This window comes from Lissotriton helveticus, chromosome 1_2, assembly GCF_964261635.1.
Source record: "Lissotriton helveticus chromosome 1_2, aLisHel1.1, whole genome shotgun sequence".
Classification (NCBI taxonomy): domain Eukaryota; kingdom Metazoa; phylum Chordata; class Amphibia; order Caudata; family Salamandridae; genus Lissotriton; species Lissotriton helveticus.
Window position 1 is genome coordinate 157,360,106 of NC_136058.1, and position 22,208 is coordinate 157,382,313.

At 43.9% G+C, this 22,208-nt stretch overlaps 1 protein-coding gene and 1 long non-coding RNA gene across 3 annotated transcripts in view; one reads left to right on the forward strand and one right to left on the reverse strand.

Moving 5' to 3' along the window:
- The window catches only part of LOC144799220 (uncharacterized), a 323,273-nt gene that overhangs the window by 121,402 nt on the left and 179,663 nt on the right, over positions 1-22,208 (reverse strand). The window contains exon 3 of the long non-coding RNA XR_013603778.1: positions 9,680-9,782. This is a non-coding gene — a long non-coding RNA (uncharacterized LOC144799220). The remainder of the gene's footprint in view (positions 1-9,679; positions 9,783-22,208) is intronic.
- Positions 10,059-22,208, forward strand: part of DMRTB1 (DMRT like family B with proline rich C-terminal 1) — a 575,348-nt gene continuing 563,198 nt past the window's right edge. The window contains exon 1 of one of the 2 annotated variants that reach the window (XM_078670475.1): positions 10,059-10,756. In XM_078670475.1, coding sequence (XP_078526601.1) covers positions 10,120-10,756 — 637 coding nt within the window. In that variant the 5' untranslated portion in view covers positions 10,059-10,119. The remainder of the gene's footprint in view (positions 10,757-22,208) is intronic. The other variant, XM_078670486.1, reaches the window with a different exon arrangement.

Consider the following 22,208-nt stretch of genomic DNA (forward strand, 5'->3'; position numbering starts at 1 on the left):
TCATTTTGCCATCAGGCAATGGTCATAATCTTACAAGTTAGTGTACACAAGCAAATACTTATAGGTTGCATACGTTATAAAAAAAAACATCACAACACTGTACATATTGTGCAAATCCTGGCAATGTAAAACAACCTACATCACAACATCAGGACACAAACTGTAGAAGCTGGTAAAGCAACCAAGAAACCGGAATCATCAATCACTGTGCAAACATAACAGTACAAGTGTCAGACCAATCTGCATCACAACATTAGGGCATAAAAAGTATCAGGAACATTCATGGGTCAGCACATGTAACCGCAGGTATCACAAAGTAACCCCAGAAAAATATAGGGTGTAGCGCATCTGCACACCTATTAGGGTTTATGTGGTAATGCACCAAGGATCCCGGGTGGCACAGTACCTGCGCACCTATACCATGAATGTGGTGAATTCTCACACGGAATCGGGGGCCTCCGTCGAGGTTCCACCCAGTCCCAACAATCCAGCAACAATGCCCAGGTATGTCGGCACAGGGAGGAAAGGCACCCACACTGCCTACGTTGCAGATGGAACTCCGATCCCAAAGGGCTGGCTGCACAGCCGTTAACAGTAAGGAAGCTCAGCCCCACTCACCAAGCACCGGGGGCTGAGCTGTTTAGGTTGCAGCCATAGGCTGCCATGAAGAACATATGTGCTGGCGCTTCTCCTCGCTTGCCGGTCACCAAGGCAGCCACTGCCGTCAGGGCGGGACTGCCATAGCAGGCACCGGGCATTTCCCCGGTGGGCCACCAGGGTTGGGCGCCGGTTTTGGGCCCTGGGGGGCGATTTTGTTTCAGGGCCATTTTTGCAGCATTGCTGCAATATCGGCCGCTGTAACGAAATCTGCAGAAACTGGACCTGGTAAACAGTTCGGCCTCACCCCCAAACCCCTGGGGGGCTGGCCAAGCACTTTGCCAGGGCCGGTTTTGGGTCCCAGTCCGGCCCTGTCTGCCGTACTTCTCCCAGGCCCAGGTCACAACACCCAGGCCGCAGGACTCCTTGCTGTGCTGCAGCCTACCGCGTCTGCCGCAGCGGCCAGCCCTGCCCCTCCGTGACATTGGCATTGCCCCAGCAATGCAGAGGTACTGCTGGCTGGGATTTCTCAATGACTGGATGCTGAAAACTCACCGGAACTCAGGAGGTGAGCCGGGAATCTTTCTGGCCACCTCGAACCCCCGCGGGGTCAAACAACACAGACCCTGCATCCGACGTGGCAGCTTGTCTTTCCATTGGCACACCCTACACTGTTTACGCCGCAGCAGCGCCTTGGGGACAAAGAGCGGGTGCAGGTCCAGCTGCACATCTTGTGGCACGAATGCTGCTGAAGCGGGTGTGCTGTCTGCGCCCAAGAGCACTACTCCTTCAATGTGAAGCAAGAGGAATTCTCCACAGTGCCACGAAGGAAGCGCTCACAGTCACTGATGCACCTGAGCTGTAGAGAACATACACACTGTCTCCAGCAATTGTAAGCACTCCACACGCTTAGGTTCAGTGCCAAGAGCATAAAGGCCTAAAGGAATAAAATGCTTTCCAGGCGCTAATCTGGCAAGGACAAGGGGCATAAGAGCACGACTTGGAGAGCACTGGGGGCACACCAGCAGGGTGCAGGCATGCCAGCACAAGGGGCTTCGAAGCAAAGTGGCAGTCCTTATTTCAGCCCCTCAGGCAGCAGGTTAGCACATTCAGAGTAATCAAGTCCCAAGGCGGTTCTCCTGGCAGTTCAGCAATCCTCTTGTGTAGAACCAGCAGCGACTGGTTACAGGTCCATGCAGTGTCTAACAATATGTAGCAATATGGCATTACAGCCCCTGTACTTATACTGCGAAAGTTTTTGATATGGGGGCACTTTAAATACTTTCAGAAGTGCACAACACCCCCGTTCACTCCCAAGCCAGATACACTACAGGGGGTCAGGGACGGCATTGTGAAAGTCAGGCACAGCCCTATTCAGGTGGAGGTGCAACTCCTCCCACCACTTAAAATGCAGACCTGGCCTATTCAGGTGCAAGAGAAACTCCGCCCACCACTCTAAATACAGTCAAGGTCTATTCAGCCCAGCGCTGAGTCACCCAGGAAAGGCATGACACACCTCAACCTCCCTGGTGACTGTCTAGTGAAGGAACATCCCATTTTCCTGTCAGTCTAAGCCAGACGTTGAATACACAACCAGGCAGGGCACAAAGAGTCATAAGCACAAAGAAATGCCTACTTATAAAAGTGGCATTTCTAAAATAGTAATAACAAATCTACATTCACCAATAAGCAGGACCCAAACATACCAAACATGGCCATGCTACCCCATTCATATCAGAAATTACCACTGAAACACATATCAGGGAATTCCACATGCATACCTATGAGAGGGTAGCCTCACAGCAGTGAGAAACCAAATAGGATGTTTGTCTCTACCAGGACATGCCACACAGTTAAGGCCCATATCCTACCTTTTACCTACACTTTAAGTGCCACGTCACTGCGGCAGCAAACTGCGCACACAGGCCCCTCAGCGGCAGAGGCCTGAGACAGGTTTATAAGGCTATTTCGGTGCGTCGCGCAAGCAGCGCTGCAGGCCCACTAGTAGTATTTAATTTACAGGCCCTGGGTATATGGGACACCACTGTACAAGAGACTTACAGGTAAATTAAATATGCCAAACAGGTGTAGACCAATCTAACCATGTTTACTTGAGAGAGCATGTACACTTTAACACTGATCAGCAGTGGTAAAGTGCCCAGATCCATAAAATCAACAAAAACAGGTCAGAAAATTTCAGGAGGAAGGCAAAAAGTTTGGGCATAACCCTACAAAAAAGGCCAGTCCCTACAATAGATTATACATTTGACAGTGAATCAGGGCTTCTAATCACACTGCTCCAGGCACACTACCTTTGTGAGAAATGAAGACCTTATCAAACAGCAAGTTTTCTGAGTTTAAAATGCCTTATCCTGGTCTTCTTGATGAGAATGTTTGAGAGAATTGATGGAAAATCTTTTATCATGGCCTAAGGAATAGGATCTTCATTGACATGTTCCAGAACCAAGAGCCAAACATATCCACATCCAAGGAATGAAACATTATCCATGTGGCCAGTGTAGGTGCTGTCTGAGCAAGGTTACCACATGGTGTATGCCAGTCAACCTTTATGTTCTAAAGAAGTGGTACCGCAATAATTGTATTCCTGCATCAAGTCAATCACATTATTCAACCTGTAATATGCAAATATTATTGTAGATCATGTTCTGAATATTTTAACGTGTTTCTGCTTTTTAGAACTTTCAACATAATAATTAAATTTACATTGTCCTGTTCTGTATAATTTGTATTTGTGTTCCATTTTTTGTGGAGGGAGCATTGTCCGGAGCCTGCTACCACCATTGAGCGTTGGTAAGTTCTAGGAAGTTCTAGTTTCCTATTGTGGTTTATCTGAACCTAATTTATGATGGCTAACCAGGCCATGGTATAATAAATTTACGCTGCATTATTCCTGCTGGCTGATGAAGAAAACTCATTCAGTTAGGAACACCCAGGAGACGTTCTGCAATCTCTGGCAGCCTTTTCACTCTAAGTTATAGGATGTTCCGATCAGGGTACAAAAACCAGAGCACATGATCAACACTTTCCTCTCAAGTTCTAGCTGCACAAGTCCAGATTGTTCTTTTAACACACTTATTGGCACTCACCATGCAGAAGCATATCTGCATCACGGCTTAGAAGCATATTTGCATACAAAAAACAGACCTATCGATCAATCATTGAACATAGCCCTCTGACTACAAGGATGTATTTTCAAATTAGTGTGTGCAGATTCATCCTATTTTCTACGTATATCACTGTTAGCTCATTGGAAGGTTTTTTTAATTTCAAGGGGAGAATGTGTATTTCTTCAGTGTGGGCCAGCAGTAGGAGCACAACTGGTGGAGCTCTGTGCAGGTTTTTGGGCATGGCACTTACAAACAGCAAAGCAAACATATGAGGTGATGGACGGCATGCTGAAGCTTTTCCGACACTCACCCCCAATCACAGATCTGGGTTGAATCCATCATTTTTCTTTAGCTCACTTTGCCACCCCAGTTTGGACCCAGCAATATGCAAATCAGTCTTGACCCTGAGCCTCATGGGAACCGTCCAGCCCTAACTGCTAGGCCAGGCCCTCGCTGAACCGAAAAAAGCACCCTGGGACCAGTTTCGGCGTAACACCCCTCATCAGTCAGGTTAGCTTGAGGCCAGTGGCAAAGTGAGCAAGAGACCCATGTCTAGGCATACCCTGTCAACTCAGGGCAAACAAAGCAAACACAAGGAGATGATGAATGGAGTGCTGAAACTTTTCAGACACTCACCCACAGTCACAGTTCTGGGTTGAATCCATCATCGTTCTTTACCTCACTTCACCACCCCAGTTTGCACCCAGCCATATGCAAATCAGTCTTGACCCTGTGCCTCATGGGAACAGTCCAGCCCGTACTGCCAGCTCAGGTCCTACCCGGACCAGAAACAAGCATCCTGGGACCGGTTTCAGGGTAACAGCCCTCATCAGCCAAGCTAGCTTGAATCTAGTGGCAAAGTGAAAAAGGGACCCACGTCTGGGCATACCCTGTCAACTTGGGGCAAACAAAGCAAACACAAGCAAGGGGATGATGAACCAGGAGTGCTGAAACTTTTCACCACCTCCCTAAAATGATTCATCAGATAAACTCAGCGATGCAACATGGTTTTCACTCCATTACAAAATGGAAAGCCTTACTCTGTGTAAGGGCGAACACTGAGCACACTCGTAGCTTCTTAGCGCGTAGTTACAGTAATCAAAGATAAGTTGAATCACTAAAGTTGTTCAGGGAATTAATACTTTATTGTGTAACATATTCCTGTGCGGTCATCATCATATTTCGTCATATGATTAATTAATCTTGAATAAACTTGCATGCTTTGTCAATGATAGTGATTAGGACAGACTTGAAAGCTTCTGTAGGGTCTGCATTGATAGCCATATATAGTTCAGGATTATTCAAGTGTTTGTCCAAGTTGTTAGTGTAGTAATCAGCATCTAGAATAACCAGGGCGCCCCCTTTATCTGCTTTGCAAATTTTGATGTTGTCATTTTTAGCCAATTGTTTCAAAGCATGACGTTCATTGGTGGTTAAGTTAGATTTGTGACTTCTGTTGACCTGGAAGATCGACTGAAGATCCTTTTGAACCAGTGTTTCAAAAACATCCAAAATTTTATGACTAACAGGTGGAACAAAAGTACTTTTAAGGCGTAAGTCCATTAAGGTGCTGTGGTCTTCTCTCATAGTTGGTTCACAGACATTATTGAAGTAGTGTTTCAGTCTCAATGTTCTCATGAAAGTATAAAAGCACACTGCAGTGTCCAGTTCATTAGTCTGATATGTCGGTACAAAACATATGCCTTTTTGAAGAACTTTTTCTTACGTACTAGTTGAAGGAGTTTGTGATATGTTGATCACTAAACTCTGTGACTCCTGGTCGATTTGGCTGGTGGCAATTGTGTTGTTTTTGTACTGGGTCGTCCTGGATCTACGGTTGGCTCGGAGCCTACCTCTAAAAAAGGCGGTGTAGCTGTGGGGGTGTCTGTTGCTATAGTGGACGTACTAGGTTCACTGATTGTCTGTGAAGAAGGTTGTCGACCTGTAATGGTAGTACCTGATGTTGCGGGTTGTTGTCGTGGTCTGCCTCTTTGGAATTCGTTACGCGTATGTTGATAGAGCAACATGCACAGGGACATCCATATACCTGGCCTAGAGAACAGGCACCAATTTATAGAGTCTTACAGGCACCTAAACACATAGACATTCACAAAAACAGACTGGTAGTTGGCAGCCAACCTTAGGTATCTGGTTGGATAAGCAGAAAAGTAAAAATGACTGCAGCAGTAGAGAAGAAATGAGCAGAAGAGGGTATGGAATATAAATAGCAGGGGCAAACAGTGTAAGGAATCAGGGACCGATAGAGTGGTAGAACTATTCAAATCTTAGATAGTTAAAATCTTAGAGAAATAGATTGGCAGGCCAGTAAAGTCTAGGTACCCACATTTACAAACCAACACACAGAGTCTGACACACACCAAAAAACATACTGGAACACATATAGCTCCAACATAAGACAGATATGGACAGGTAGCACAAAAGCAGGCTGTGATAGAGGAGCAAGGATACGCTCGGACAGTCAGAACGAAGGAAGGATATTCTGATGCAGGTTTCATCTGCACTTACTATTTACACCTATTCATGATGGAATATAATTTGCAGTAGAGGGACGATTGTTGAATCAATCCTTGACATCTCCTTCCAGAAATTACTTTTGCTGTTTTCATGCCCCTTGAATGCTTTGCCTACTTGCTATGATAAAACATAGGTTTAATTTGATAAAATCATTTCTCTAAGAGAAACATCTGAAAACCTTACAAGATTATTCCTTCTCTGGATCAAACTCTTAAGGTCAGTCATCAATCTCCAATTGTAGTGTTACACTCTTGGATGTGTGAACAGTTGAACCTACTGGAAATCTACAAAGCTTCCAAGAAGTACAACAGGAAACCCGAGGCAGTCACAGGTACTCCCGGAAATCATCTGTGAATTCCACTGTATGTGAAAATAAAAACACATTTTTTCCCATGGGTAAATCTGCAGTGCCATTGCAAACGTAGTGGCAACCCATCTATTTTGTTCTCCATAGACAAAATACTTCCCCTGTAAAAACACCCTTGCCCTATATGTCCAGAGGTTTTTCTGAATATTCCCTCTCTCTTTCCACCTTAGAAGTGGATTTATTTCTGACGCTGCCAGGAGTACATCTCTGACTTTTCTAGACTGAGAATGGGTTGGAAAATGATCTGTGGATAGCTTGTTCACATATTTCGAGGACATTCCCGCCTTGGAATGCCCCTTATCTGCCCACTGGAGCAGAATTACTCAAATCAAAGCCTCTCAGAGGGTAAATGCTTTTATGAGTTTCGAGCTAAATTTCCGGAATTTTAGAAGAAGATTTCCCATTGTAAAAATCCAGTTTACTTGTGTAGGCCATATACATACATGTGCAATGCTTCTCAGAAGTACATCAGGAAAGCTGTGACAGTAGTTATAGGGTTCCAGGCAAAGCCAAGGAAACTTCTGAGAATTATATGTTCTCAGGTGAAAAATATACATGTGAACATTTTAACATGAAAAAATATGGAGTTTCTACAGGAAGTACATTTTTTCTTTTGGAGGAACCTGTTCCACTACAGTGCCAGCTATTTTTGTGGCTATTCACATTGCCCGCAATTGGTTTGTGAACACCTACCAATGTGCAAGCTTATCGTTCTGCACAAACTTCCTGGCATTCCCATCCTGTAATGCCTAATCTCTGCACACAAGTAGATTTACTCACATGAATACCTCTATGGGAGTGCGCCATTGTACAAGTGCAAAACCAACTTTCCTTCTTTTGTAGAAACATGAGCTACGGAAAATGTAGGTCTTTATATGTCTTGGACTTGTTACTTTACTCTTACAAATTATGAGGTTGAGTTTAGATCATGTTACACTTAAATTGAATTGGAATCAAGTACTCAAATTAGGAGAAATAATTAAAATGTCATCTATAGTATAACTATGCTTAGAATATAGATGTAGAAATGAGTATTTGGTTGTTTAGGTATGAATAATATAAACGCATGATGAGGTGAATAAATGTGGCTTTTGAATCAGAGGGTCTGATTTAAACTTTGGCGGATGGAGAATGTATCGCCGCCATGGCAGAGTCTTTTACTCCTGCCATAACAAGGGTTCTCCATCTGCCAAATTTAGATATGACCACTGGCCCACTGGTTACTCTTGCATTTCTAGGAACCACCATCACATCTGGGTCTGTTAATGCATTGTAAGTTTGACAGACGCCGTCTGTCAAAATGTCAACTTTTTTTATTTTCAAAAACAAAACCCCAAAGCAGGATATTTTATTGCTTAGCAGCTATATTGATTTTGGTCATGGAAATAAATATCTCTCTTCTTTTACATCATGAAGAGGAAGAACACGGCATTATTAATGAAATTTTGACAGACTTCATACATTCTTCTGTGGAACGGGCTGGTGCAGCCTCAATGGATAAAGTGACCAAAAACAACAAGAATTTGGTTAGAAACTTAAGTCTAAGACAATTTTGGCACATTCTCCAGGAGAAAGCAGAAAGCACAAGGTGATGGGTTATCCAATGCCATCTTTTAATAAACTGATGTTAAAAGTTAATATTGTGCTGGTGGACAGTGAGGCACCCTCACATTCATTAGAGCCCAGGCCTCCTTCCAAGGAAGGGAATAAAAACAATATAAATAATAATAATGTTAATTTAACAGCTTCTAAATGTAAAGTGAAAACAAAAAATATCAGGTTGGTGTCATCTCCTATTCTAATTTCCCACATTACTGACACAGACGACAACATGGGGGACATGGGTTCTGACCATGACAAGATTGATACTGGGAATACTGATTCCCTCCAGGTCCTTCTCCCAGAAAAGCCAAGCTTTTATTTTCTTCTCTAGAGCCCTTTACTGGCATTACAGTTTTTGACACTGAAGACTCCCCTATGTTTGACCCAAGTTTAATTCACCACCCTAATTCCACAGAATGGCTCCCAGTGGATCATGTGAGCAAATATATTCCTTATAGGCTATTTTAAGTTGGATAAACAATCCAGAGCCACGATCAAGTTAGAATGTCCTAGACCCACCCTTCCCTCCAAAATGTCTCTTACTCCTTCCATAAACCTGTTCATAACTGCTTCTTCTGTAGTAATTAGTATGCTTTAAAATAAGCACAATAGGAGCCTCTGGTCTTACCAAAATATTTTAGATTGTCCATTTCTGTTTCTGCTGAGGAAACCTACCCTTATGGACTTTCGTCGAGATGTGTTTACCTACTCTTTAACTTTTTCTATTGTGTTGGTTATTATTATTTAATGTTTATCTTTGACCTCTCGCACAAGAAAAGAGGACTGTTCGTAGTCAAGTTAGATATTATAGAGATGGGTATGCCATGCTTTTGGACAGCACTTACATTATGTTTTCTTGTTTGTTTTATCTTGACTGCTGCTATTCAGTTAAAGCAAGATTAGAACGCATACTACTCGCCTCCATGTCTTTGATAAAATTAAGAAGTTCCTTCATAAACTATTAGGAAAATCTACATTAACTGCCTATGCTACTTTATGATTCAAAACTGTGATGACATAACTGTGTTAAACCACTAGAGTTATTTTGCCGCTATTTTAATCTTCTCAGAATTGCTGGGCACACAATGATTTCTGCAGCAGATATCTTACCCTGTGAGATATTTTAAAATGCAGCCTCTTTGTGACCAATCAAGTAATCTAGCACAGATTTACTGTTACATATGTCCAGTTGTCAATTTCTTTGCAGCAGATTTTTTTAACTAAATGTAATAAATTGACTGTCATTCTCTGACACTTCATGATTCCACCCACTTTTACTCTGCCACTCTTTAAACCCCAAATAATGGGCTCCCGTAGGTTCCTATTCTGGTGGGCACAATTGTTACATGCGGAAATACATTTTTTAGCTTGAATATTTAGACATTGTATGTTGCAAGCGTGTACACGACGGCTACGTTATTATACTGTAAAACATAAATGGATCACTTACATTTCTTATGTCTGTTCATCTGTTCGGCGTAACGTTGGTTAGGCTCCCAGGCACTAGGGCACAAATGCCGAGTAGCCAGGCGCGTTGATTACGCCATGGCTTTCTGTAAAATAAAGATTTTTTTAAACGACGGTTTATTTACATCATGATCCTAAATATTTGTTGCATTATAAAATATTAGCAGTGTATCTCACCGAACAAGCAAACTCTGACACAGTAATCTAGAATTTCAAATCTGCGCCAAACCCGATGCAATCCCGAGCACAGAACTTTTTTTTTTTTTACAGATGAGCAGAAAGCGAGTATTTCTGTGCTTGCAGGTGCATGCAGGCCCGGGACATTTTGCTACATTAGTAGCGCGTGGGACGGCAGAGGAGGGGGCGCGGAGGCTGGTGCCCGGCATCTTCCCGCCCCCTTTGGAGTCCCGTGTAGGCCCAAGTATGGAGCGCGCGGAGCCCAGGAGCCCCGCGGTTGTCGCGTCTCCTGGAGACGAGCGGGCACTGGCCGCGAGGACCCCCAAGTGTTCAAGATGTCGGAACCACGGCTACGTGGTGCCCGTGAAGGGCCACGCGGGCCGCTGCGGCTGGAAGCAATGCCGCTGCGACAAGTGCAGCCTGATCAGCGAGCGCCAGAAGATCATGGCCGCCCAGAAGGCTCTCAAGAAGCAGTTACAACAGTCTGGGGACCCGGATGAAGGCAGTCCGCCACCGCCTTCGGGCCTGCATCCGTGCCCCGGTAGTGGGCCCATCGAAGCCGGAGGGCAGCCGGGACCGTCCGTCGCGCAGTCCGACTCCGCGCAGCCTCGCCCTGCCGCCGCGCAAGTACTGAGGCCTATCCCGCTCAGCGCCTGCGGCCTGGGCATGGCCAGGCACGAGGCGCCGGTCGAGCGGGCGCCCTCCAGGGTGCTGCAGAGCCCCTGCGGCCCCGCACAGGGGGCACCCAGTCACCCCGCGGACTGCTGCGACCTGCCGCTGAACACGGGCCCGGAGGAGCCGGGACGCGGTGGCCGAAGGGCCCCGAATCCCATTCTTGGCCACCTTCACCCACCACCCTCGCTGCCTTTTCCTCCAGACTACGGTATGTTCTACTTCTATCCAGTGCTCTCTGAAATCACTTTATTAATTCGTTGTTTCGCCGAATGTATACCATTAATTGTAGCAATTTTATGTAAATATGGACACATACTCATTTTGCTTTAAACTTCGATTTATTTGACAGATTACGCAATACATCTTCATTCTTGTGGGACACGTCAGTTTGAGGTTAAGGATATCTTCCTCCGAAGTGCCTCTTCAATAAACCGCATTAGATAATTAAATAAATCAAACTTTATTTTTCTAATATTTGCCACTGTCAGATAATAAAATGCCAGTAATGCGTTATGTTTGAGTGTTTGGAGACCGGAACACCTTTCTTCCAATATGAGTGATTAGAAAAGTAAGAAATCATCCAAACTAATTTTGAAGTCAATTGGATTAAATTCCGGTTGTACAGAGTATAGCAGTGTTTCTTCAAAATGTGTAAATATATTTTTCAAGTTATGTTCGTTTTCAATAATCTAGCAAAACATACAGAATCAGCAGTAAGAACTCAAGAATACTTCTGTTTTCTTGAAACTCTGCCAGCTGTATTCAAGTGATCTCTCAATGTTCGAAATCGCCTGATGAATTCATGTATCTAAAATATGTAAAAACGAAATTAGGAAATCTCCCATTGTTTAAAAAAAACACTAAAACATTTCACTTTGTCAAAGAGTAGCACCATATCGTCCAAACCCTACCTAGTACCACTGATTCCTTGTATAAAGTAAGTGGAAGATTAAAAAGTCTCTAGAATGTTTCTTCTGAATCGTTTGATTCTTAACCTGTTTGCAGAATAAAACCCCGTGCCTCAAAAATGCTGTTTGTAAACAGTACATTCATCGATCAATCTGTATTTTATGACCCCCTACGTTTTATTGATTTGTATTTTTTTAAATGTTGTCGGTGGAGATATCTGTCTTTTTCTCAATACTGTGCACAGCACTTTTTGTGGTCTCTTCTGCATTAATTTAACTCCAGTATGTAACATACGGTGATTCCCTGTTTTTTACAAAATAATGTGAAATAATACCGCTCCCTAAAATCTCGAAATTTCTGTACCCAAATAACACAAAATTTAACTTCACTATATATCTACTTGTTATAATGTTGCTCACAATTAGTTTTAAAAATGTAATTAGGTTTGCCAAAACTAACATAAAACTTAAAGGAACTTTGCAATTAATTAAATATTGAAAACGATTCTCGCAGGGAGTATTTATTCATATTTGTATTTTTTAATGGCAGTGGAAAACAGCCTGCACATATATTATACAGAGCAAATATGCCTTTTTATACTTACATTTTAGACTTCTAGAATTCTTTAGGAATTTCTCCTTTTCTTCATTGTCGTTTTTTTTATAAAACTTTTACAGTATTTGATTAAAGGGTATACCACAGTCCATAAATAGTGGAAGGACGACAACACACAGAATGTACTTTAAATCACATTATCCTCGTGTGAATATGTCAACCCATCCATATTTGTTTGGCTGGTGGAAAGAAGGTTAGATACATATTTCTGTTTGGAGTTGAACAGAGCCATCTTTTTTTAGGTTAGAAGTAGAGCTTAAAGGGGCCCTACGGAGAATGACGTTTCAATAGAGCTCAAAACCAAAAAAGATGAATGCAAAGAAAGCAATATTTGTAGAGTTATTATTGTTGATCGTTCCTGATACAGAACGAGGCAAAACAACTGTTGTTTTTTTCGTTATACTGAGATACTTTTAGATAAAGGTTTCCTACAATCAGTTAGGTTTACAGTTCAGCACACAATTTAAAGATCTTGGGGTGTATTTTATTTGTGATGACACCTCTGCCTAGACCTTTCTGTCAATACCTATTACCAAGGTCTAAAGAACAATGGCCATATTTCTGTTTAGTATCTGGGGTCTGATTGCAGGGTCCATTGTTAATTCAAGATATGAATACGGGAAAGAACTCTGCTTTGGAGATCAACATTTGGGGTAATGTGATCTGGTTTTATAAGATTAGTATTCAAACTTTTTGAGCACCCTTAAACTTACGGGAGCATAATGTAATCGTTAAGTTCGTCTTAAATAAAGAATCAATGTTTTTCAACTGCTGTCAAACATATTCTCGTCCTGCTTAAGGTTGCAGTTAGTTTTTCAAAAGATGAAATTTGCCATAGGCGATAGAACCATTTGATTATTGTAGAAGGTTCAGTATTTTTTTTCATTTTAGTACTACTAGCACATTAGCAGCGCTGGTCACTTTTGAGAGTAGAACATTGTGATGCTGGAGGGGCTGGCAGTTTCTCCACAAATCACCAACAATATCTGTCCCAGGCATTCCAGTATTTGCTCCCGAACATCTCCTTCACATGGCTAAAAACATTTTCCCAAAAGCTACTGATTTTTTGACATTCCCAGCATATATGTAGCAGTGACCCAAGGTCAATGGCACATCTACAGTATTGATCGTCTGCCCCTGGGTAGATCCAGCCAATTTTATCTTGGGTCATATGCCAGTGAAAGAGAACATGATGTGCAGTATCCATAGAAATTATGGCTTTTTGATACTTCAGAAAGGTTTTTAAATGAATTCTCCCTTTGTAGTATTACCTCCCAGGGTGGTTGTTATCTCCTTTGGGTATTATTTTGTGGCCTAATCAATTTTTATACAGGCCTGCCATCATGCCCTCATTCTAACTGCGTCCTCATAAACATCTCAAGTGGGACTATGGGCCTGATTACGACTTTGATGGTGGGCAGTGAGCCGCTACTCCAGCGCCCCACTGCCACACCGCCAAAGTCGTACTGATACTGCCTGTCAGACTAGTTGTTCTCTCCTGGTCAGGCGGGCGGTGCTTTTGCGGTCCTAAGCGGGGTGCTTTCAAGTCCATGCTGTGCAGGAACTCAATCAATCAATCAATCAAGGCATTTATATAGCGCGCTACTCACCCAGCGGGTCTCAAGGCGCTTGGGGGGGGGGGTGGGGGTCCGCTACTTCTCGAACAGCCAGGTCTTGAGCTGCTTCCTGAAGGAGACGTGGTCCTGGGTGAGGCGAAGGTGGGTGGGGAGGGAGTTCCATGTCTTGGCGGCCAGGTAGGAGAAGGACCTTCCTCCTGTGGTGGCTCTTCGGATGCGGGGGACGGCGGAGAGGGCGTTGTTGGTCGATCGAACTGGACGTGCATGCAGACGGGGTCTCATGGCCGTGACGCACCAGGGGCCTGTATAGCCCCCTTAGTGTACTCACCACCACAGTTTTCATGGTGTACTCACCGCCATGAAAACTGTGGAGGTGAGGAAACTTGTAATATGCAGCAGTGGCACCCACAGCATATTGCGGGCCTAAGACCACCAGGGATCACGGACACCTGGCAGTAGGATCCCTGGCACTAGCAATGGTCTCATGGCGGCCCGACCGCCCAACTAATAATAGGGCGTTCTGACCGCCGGTGCCCGCACCACTACCATGGCTACGGTGGTCCATCGGACCGCTGTAGTCATGAACAGGCCTTACTGTTTATTGCCAGCTGCATTGTTCGGTGGGTAAAGATCCAGTGCCTAGGCCGAAGGTATTATAATCTATCTGTTTCTTAGAGGCCCAATTCCCTTTTGCATTGTTCAAAGTGCATGATTTCTTGTGTATAAAATACGTCTGATAGACCTTTACACATTAGAAAGTTAGTGAAGTGTCCTCTCTTAGTCTGCCCTAGATGTCTAACACTGTTTTTAGATTAGCAGAAGAGAACACATTTTGTGGCCTTTATGTTTCCTGAAGCCAGGCCAGGCCCCATGTCGATCTCTCAGTTAATGCCTTTTCCATGAACAGCCATTTTATGTTTTATTCCTTAGCTCGCCACTTCAGAATAATACATGTATGAACCATGTGATAGTAACTGATAATGCTGGGACAGGCAAGACCTTCTTTCTCCCTGAGAGCGATAAGTTATTTTTTAATGGATTTGTGCTCTACTCCCAGCCCATATAAATGCAGTTATTTTCCTACAGAATCTCTTCAGATCCTGTATTGGCATGGTTGTTCATCATGTTTTGGGACGTATAAAGTATCCTGGGGAGACTTTTCGATTTAATGATATTAATTCTGCCAAGCCATGAGACAAATAGGTCTCTTCAGATCTGTAGGTCTTCTGGGTTTTGGAGTTCTGGACTTTTTGGTTCCGTCCAGAGGTGTCAGGGACAACACCCGAAGACCCCGGAGTTCAACCTGTCTCGGTGCACAAACAAACAGAAACACGGGCTTCTCGATGGTGGCGTCAAAGACCAAAGGTTTATTACTGCAGGGACACAGAAGTCACAGAAACTACACATGGGCAGTATCTAGGAGCCTGTTCAATTTGTACAAAGAGGGTTGTTCCTTATATACTAAATATTCTGCTCGGGGCAAATTCTTTACATGTTACCACAGTTCTAAACATTCGTGTCTTAAACAATAAATATTTGGCGTTGCACAGGAATCGTCAACAGTATCTGATGTCAAAACATTACGAATGAGGGGTTCCCACTATTCCATCATAATCCCATGTCAATTTCTCATTCAAGACCCGGACCGCCTCATCGTAAATTTCGTTACCTCCCCCTAATAAAGGCCCAGAAGGAAAGGAGCAGAGCCAGGTGCAGAAGATAGAAAGACAGGATAAGAGATGTTTGTGGGTCGTAAATGGGCACGGTTACCAGCTTCGGCCGCCTAATCATGATCAGGCCAACGAACACAAGAACCAGTATAGCAGGACTGGCCTCAGGCTGGGGAGGCAGTTCTTGCCGGGTCATGCTGCCACAGCGTTGCTGGCCTAAGGTGCACGTGTCACTAGCAAGGTGAATCGCCGGCTAAAGCCTACGTGTCCTTAATTGAAAAGAGGTCATTGCGTGTCCATTGACTATGTGAGGGCAAGGAATACAAAATGGCTTCCGTGTTCTAAGATGGATGCCATGGGTAGAACAGAAATGTGTTTGTAACTGGAGTGCTCTTGCTCGTAGCATAGCGAAAACACCAGGATATACTAAATGGATCATTTGCGGTTCACTGATACCAAAATTATGTATTTACGACAATGTTACAAACACGAGTAAAATCGTCATGGAACCTCAGACCCTCCTTTTGCCCTTACATAGGCAATTACTCAGTCTATGTCAGAGTCAGAGTCTAATTCTATGCTCATTAGGTCAGTGACATGTTGTTGCACCATCATCTTGTCTCGTACCTTTTCTCCAAATGCAGGTGGTTTTCTGAAACAGGTTGCAGCACAGAGACTACACAAAGCGGGACCACATTGGATAATAAGGCAGCACGAGAACAGAAATACTAGGATGGCACCAATGACCATCAGAACCTTCCATCCCCACGCTGATACCAGAGTCCAAAACCACTCCATGAAGGACCAGTTTCCCTTATCTACGTGTATAGAGTCGGAAATCTTGTGTAGCTTAGAGATCGCTTCATAGACTGTTGGAGCAATTATTTGGAATAAAGACACAGCAGCTCGATTGGATCATTCTGCATACCCCACCTCGATCTGCAAGTATTACGTCTAGAACCATTCAGTTCTGCAACGTCATGAGACGATCCGCCTGAAGCTCAGCTGTTAAGTTACTAAGGGCACCAGCCGTTTCTGTGATAGTAGATTCAACTACCCGTGTTAGTTGACGTAGATTTCTACTATTGGCCATAGGCCCCCAAAACGGAAGGAAACCTTTGAAGAAGTCTCCAGCTTCCTGACCAGCGGTATCTTCCTTGCTGAAGACACCTCTTGCTACTCTGGTCTTGTGATAATCTGAAGAAGCAGTGTATGTCGGAGGTAACAATCGAGCAATATAACATGAACCTGAAAAGTCAGCAGGCAGCCATGTATATGCTCTGTCCTGACAGATGAAGTAGGTACCCCTAGCAGTCAGGAAGGCAGGGGAGGAGTTAGACGGAAATGCGTAAGTCTCAACGCACTCACTCCTCCCTAGCTGAGCTCTCAGATTTCTCCCATTTCCTTGTAAACAGACCTGACCTCGGTGAGGCACGACCCAAACTGAAGTGGAGCTTTTACGCTTGCTTTCTCCCAAACTAAGGCGATACTCGGTAGAGTTCCAACTCAAATACACCCGTAATTTATCTCTAGGGTAAGATGGAGTATTATTGACGTCTTTAATCATGTCAATAATTCCCTGGACTAAAGCTTTGTTGGCTGAGTTGTATTTAGTGGACCGTGGTGGACGCGGAGGATAGGTCTCAAGGGCATATGAAAAAATGGTCTGAAAGGCCTGAAATGATCCATTGTAGCTAAAAGGCAAGACTAGATAGGGAATGCCTTTATCCATAGTGTGAGGTATCAAGCCACACACCCAGCAGTCTGTAGTATTAACTACCAGTTGGTGTTGATGCAAGAGCTGTACAAATGTATTGTTAATAAATTCTGAGCGTCGAGCTTGTTCGTGTTCAGGAAATGAGTGAAAAGAATGCATAGAAGAAACCGTAGAAGTAGTAGGATCAAGGGGAGGTACTGTAGTTACCGGCATGAAAATCAAATGCACACCAAAGATGATTCCACCCACCAACGTTATCAAAACGATTAAAAACGTAACTGCACATTGCATTAGAAAGCATTTGCTGTGGAGTATTCGGTACAGTCTATTTCTGCGAACATAAATTACATTCTTTCTTTGCAGCTCAGGAAGCTCCATCTTCTACGACCGTTCGCGACCACTGATGATGTGTACGTAGATGAAAATGCCTCTATCAGCCCTGGGAGTTCCCAGAACTAACAGAAAGATCGACCTTGTGTCTGACCCCCGCAGATTCAACTAGGCACACAGCCACGACCCTACGGCTACCCAGACGGCAAGGCAATTTTAAAACAAAAAGAAACAATACAAAGTATTAGCAAACTTCCTGGCTGGAGGCAATGTATAGAAAATTCAAATCTGAAAATAGGCAGTTTCCTGCTTTATTTGTCCATATTGCGAGGTCGCAAGTTGTATCTCAGTTTTGCAGGAGCTGTCTGATCTGGAAACAGTGTATTTTCAGCCGACGTTGTAATGTTTACATTTGCAGATGGCAAATGTTCAGGGTTCAAAAGAGCAGTTTCAGGAGGAGAGTCAGAATTTGGTGAATCCGTGATCAGTTCTGCATCGCTGAAAGGTATGAACCTGGGGACTTGTTCCGTTTCAGAGGCACCGATTCCTTTCTTTACCCAGTTGTCGTAAGGAAGTGGCAGAGGCACACGTTTGACATGTGTCGTATGGATCCAGTTCTTCCTTCCGGCCACACGAATAGCAGTTCTCGTTGCTAGTAAGACTTGAAAAGGGCCAATGAATCTGGGCTGAAGATTTTTCGTTCTTGCAAAATTTCTAATGACCACCTGGTCACCCGGTTTCAGCTGATGGCCTGGACTCTCCGGTGGCTTTGGCAATGCATCGAAAACCTGTTGGTGAATAAGACTCAATTTAGCAGTCAAGTCGAAAAGGTAATCAATTAACATTGGGTATTCCAGCTGCTTGAATTCTTTTGGTCTAGGTACCCCCCAAACATTTGCAGGACGACCAAAAACTATTTCATATGGACTAAGCCCTACTCTAGAATGTACAGTTGCTCTTGTTGATAGCAAAGCCAAAGGCAATGCGTCTGGCCAGGACAAACCCGTGGACGCTTGTATCTTAGCAAGTTTCAGTTTAAGGGTGCCATTGTAACCCTCGACTAAACCCGCGGACTGGGGATGATTCGCACTATGAAACTTCTGTCTAATCCCTAGGCCGGCACACACACTCTGCATAACTTTCCCTACGAACTCACTTCCGTTATCTGACCATACAATCCGTGGCATTCCGTATCTGGGGAAGTATTCTTTAAGAAGAATTTTGGCAGTGGATAAGGCAGTATTGTCCTTTAGCGGGTATGCTTCGATCCATCTGGAGAAAGCACAAACTACCACTAGGACGTATTTCAGATTATTACAACGATCCATGTGAATGAAGTCTAGCTGGATCACTTCGAAGGGGCAGGAGGGAGGAGCGAAATGACCTGCAGGTGTGGGGATTCCCTTGCCAGGATTATGCATCAAGCATACCATACAATTCCTCACCACTCTCTCTGCGCACTTACTAATCCCATCATTCTTCCAAACTGGAGCCAACATCTTACAAATCCCTTTAGAACTGATGTGCGCTGCTCCATGTGCCATCGTCACTACTGCAAGCACATACGCATCAGGCAACATCCAACGCTGTTGTTCCGACAAGTCAATCCAACACCCACTCGAGTCCAATTTACCCGTGCTCTCTTTCCATGCAAGCTTTTCCTCCTCAGTCGCCTCTTTCTGAATTTCTTTCACGCTTTCCACTGTGTCTTCACACATTCCAGACTCAGAAATCCATCTTGCAGACGTTGCAACATACATTCTACTCATCATATTTCTAGCTGTCTGTTTTGCAGTCTCATCGGCAAAAGCATTCCCACGACCAACATCATCCGTGATTGCTTTATGAGCACTGCATTTCACAATCGCAACTTCAGTCGGCAAGGTTAGAGATTCCAACAAGTCATTAACTAGCTGGCCATGTTGAATCTTAGTCCCATGGGACGTAATGAAACCTCTCTCTTTCCACAAACGGCCAAAACTATGGGCCACGCCGAACGCGTACTGACTATCTGTGAACACATTCACTCTCTTTCCCTTAGCTAAAACGCACGCTCTTGTTAGCGCGATCAATTCTGCAGCCTGGGCAGAATTCTGACTCACTCTTGCAGTCTCCACAATCATACTCAAAGTCGTTACTGCATAAGCAGCAGTCACATCACCATTCTCTAATTTGAAGCAAGACCCATCAACATACAACGTTCCATCTGGATCTGATAACGGAGTGTCTTTTAGATCAATTCGTCCTTTTGTTTCTTCCTCAGTTTTGAAACAACAGTCGTGTGGTTCGGAATCACTCGACTCTTGGCTAGTCGGCAACAATGTTGCTGGATTCAATACATTGCATCTTTTGATCTGAATATGACTCGCTAACAGTGTCAGTTCATAACCTGATAATCTAGCACTGGTAAGGTGCTGCGTCTTGGTTCGGTTCATGAGTGTATCTACAGCATGAGGAACCATAACTACTAGCATGTTGTTCATTACTAAACCAGCAGATTGTCGAATGGAGGCTGCAGCTGCGGCTGTAGCTCTCAAGCAACTAGGCAACGCTCTAGCTACTGGATCTAATGTTGATGAAAAATACGCACAAGGGCGTTGTTTATCACCAAATTTCTGTGTCAACACACTCAACGCGCAACCTTCTCTCTCATGGACATAGAGCGTGAAAGGCTTACTGTAATCGGGTGTACCCAATACAGGAGCTGAACACAGTGCATTTCGTAACTCAGAAAAACTCTGCTGACATTCAGCAGACCATGGTACCGGACTCGGAACACCTTTCCCAGTCAAGGCTACCAATGGTTTTGCCAAAAGAGAAAAATTTGGGATCCATTGCCTACAATATGAGGTAATACCTAAAAAGGCACGTACTTCTCTCTGCGTGCTAGGAACATTCATCTGTGTAATTGCCTTTATTCTCTCTGGGGTCAACTTCCTTCCCTCCTTTGACAAGAGATGACCTAGGTAGGTCACTTCTTGGCAGCAGTATTGCATTTTTGAAGGTGACACCTTGTGATTCAAATTTGACAAATGATGCAATAAAGAAATCGTAGCTGTTTTGCAAGTTTCCTTGTCATCAGCAGCCACTAGAAGATCATCAACATATTGTATTAAAGCAGAACCAGGAGGAAGTACGAAGGAATCTAACTGGCTTTTTAATGCTTGACTGTAAATGGATGGGCTTTCACAATAGCCTTGTGGAGCGCGTTTAAACCTGAAGCTTCGTCCTCCTAGAGAGAAACCGAAGATATCTCTGCTTTCTTCGGCTATCGGAATGCTGAAAAAGGCATTTTTCAAGTCGACAACCGAAAACCATGCTGCTGTAGCAGGAATCAACGTTAACAATGCAGTAATGTCTGGAACCACAGGAAACTGTGGAATCACAATTTTATTAATCTCTCTAAGATCAATTACAAACCTATATACTGGAGGTTTTGTTGGATCAGTTCGTTTCAAAATAGGCAGTACAGGACTATTACAGACATTACCTCTAGTTTCTTCTATAACGTCTTTCTCAATCAGATCATGCACTATCAGTAGGAGCGCACGCTCACCTTCACTAGAGATTCTGTATTGTGGAATTCGTGGAAGTTTGACATTTGCTTTCAAAGTTACTATATAGGGTGGAATTTCCAATAGACCTACATCATTAGGACCAGTCGCCCAAAGAGTGTCAGGGAGTGAACGCAGCTCTGGTAGGAGCGCATCCATCGACAAGTACATCGGAGAGATTATTCTTTTACCCAACGTAAGCTGTACTCCTTCTGGAGAACAGTATAATGTCGCATATAGGCGTTTTAACAAGTCTAAACCAAGCAGATTTTCGTTACAACCTGTCGTCAAAATCAGGGGTGCTTTCAATTGACAGGGTCCAACAGAAATAGACAAAGGACCAGAAACAGGGTTATGAACAGGGGCGCCCGAAAAACCTACTGAAACGTTTGTTGAGCCAGACAAAGGTGCGCCAGGGAGTTTCGCATGGATGATAGAACTTTTTGCTGCACCAGTATCCAACAGAAACGGTTCGACTATACCTGATGTTGCTACTGCGACATAAGGCCCACTCTGATCTACTGGAACTGATACTACTCCCTCTCTTTGTCCATGGCTGTCCTAGTACTCACTTTGCTGACCTTCCTCACTAGCTTCATAATAGTCTTCAACATGATACTGTGGAGACCTATTCTGTTGGGCAGATTGTCCATTTCGCTGGTCGAAATAATTAGGAGGGCGATCACTCGTCTGCGGAGGCATAGCACCTCTTCCTCGACCTCTAGAATTTTGCATAGAACTACCACGACCTCTCTGAACAGCCGCAGTATTATTTTGCGTTCGAACTGGACACTCATTTTTGTAATGACCTTCCATTTTGCAATAAGCACATTGATTCCATTGGTATTGTGGCCTTTGAAAATTATAATCCGTTCTTTGATATGACCCTTGCTGCATGTTAGTCTGATTCGTGCGAGGCGGATAAGCTTGCTGTAAAAGTACTTTAGTTTTTAAATCTTTCGTCTTTTTATCTGATTTTTCCTTCTCTTCTTTATCCCTATTTTCATAGTACTGGGCAGTCGCAAGTATTTGCGCAGTCGTAGAGACAGCCCACGCACTTTCAGAATTCTTTAATTTACCACTAAGTTCTGGCAACAGATTGTGCACAAATTTATCAACAAATAATCTCTGGCCTCCTTCTGTGCTCATATCCTGACCACTATGATCCACGAAAGTCTCCTCGAATCTTGTGAAAAAGTCGGAGACGCTTTCGTCTTTCTTTTGTTTGCACGCGGACAATTTGTCCCAGTTAACGCGCAATGCTGGCATCAAGGTTTTCATTAAATCG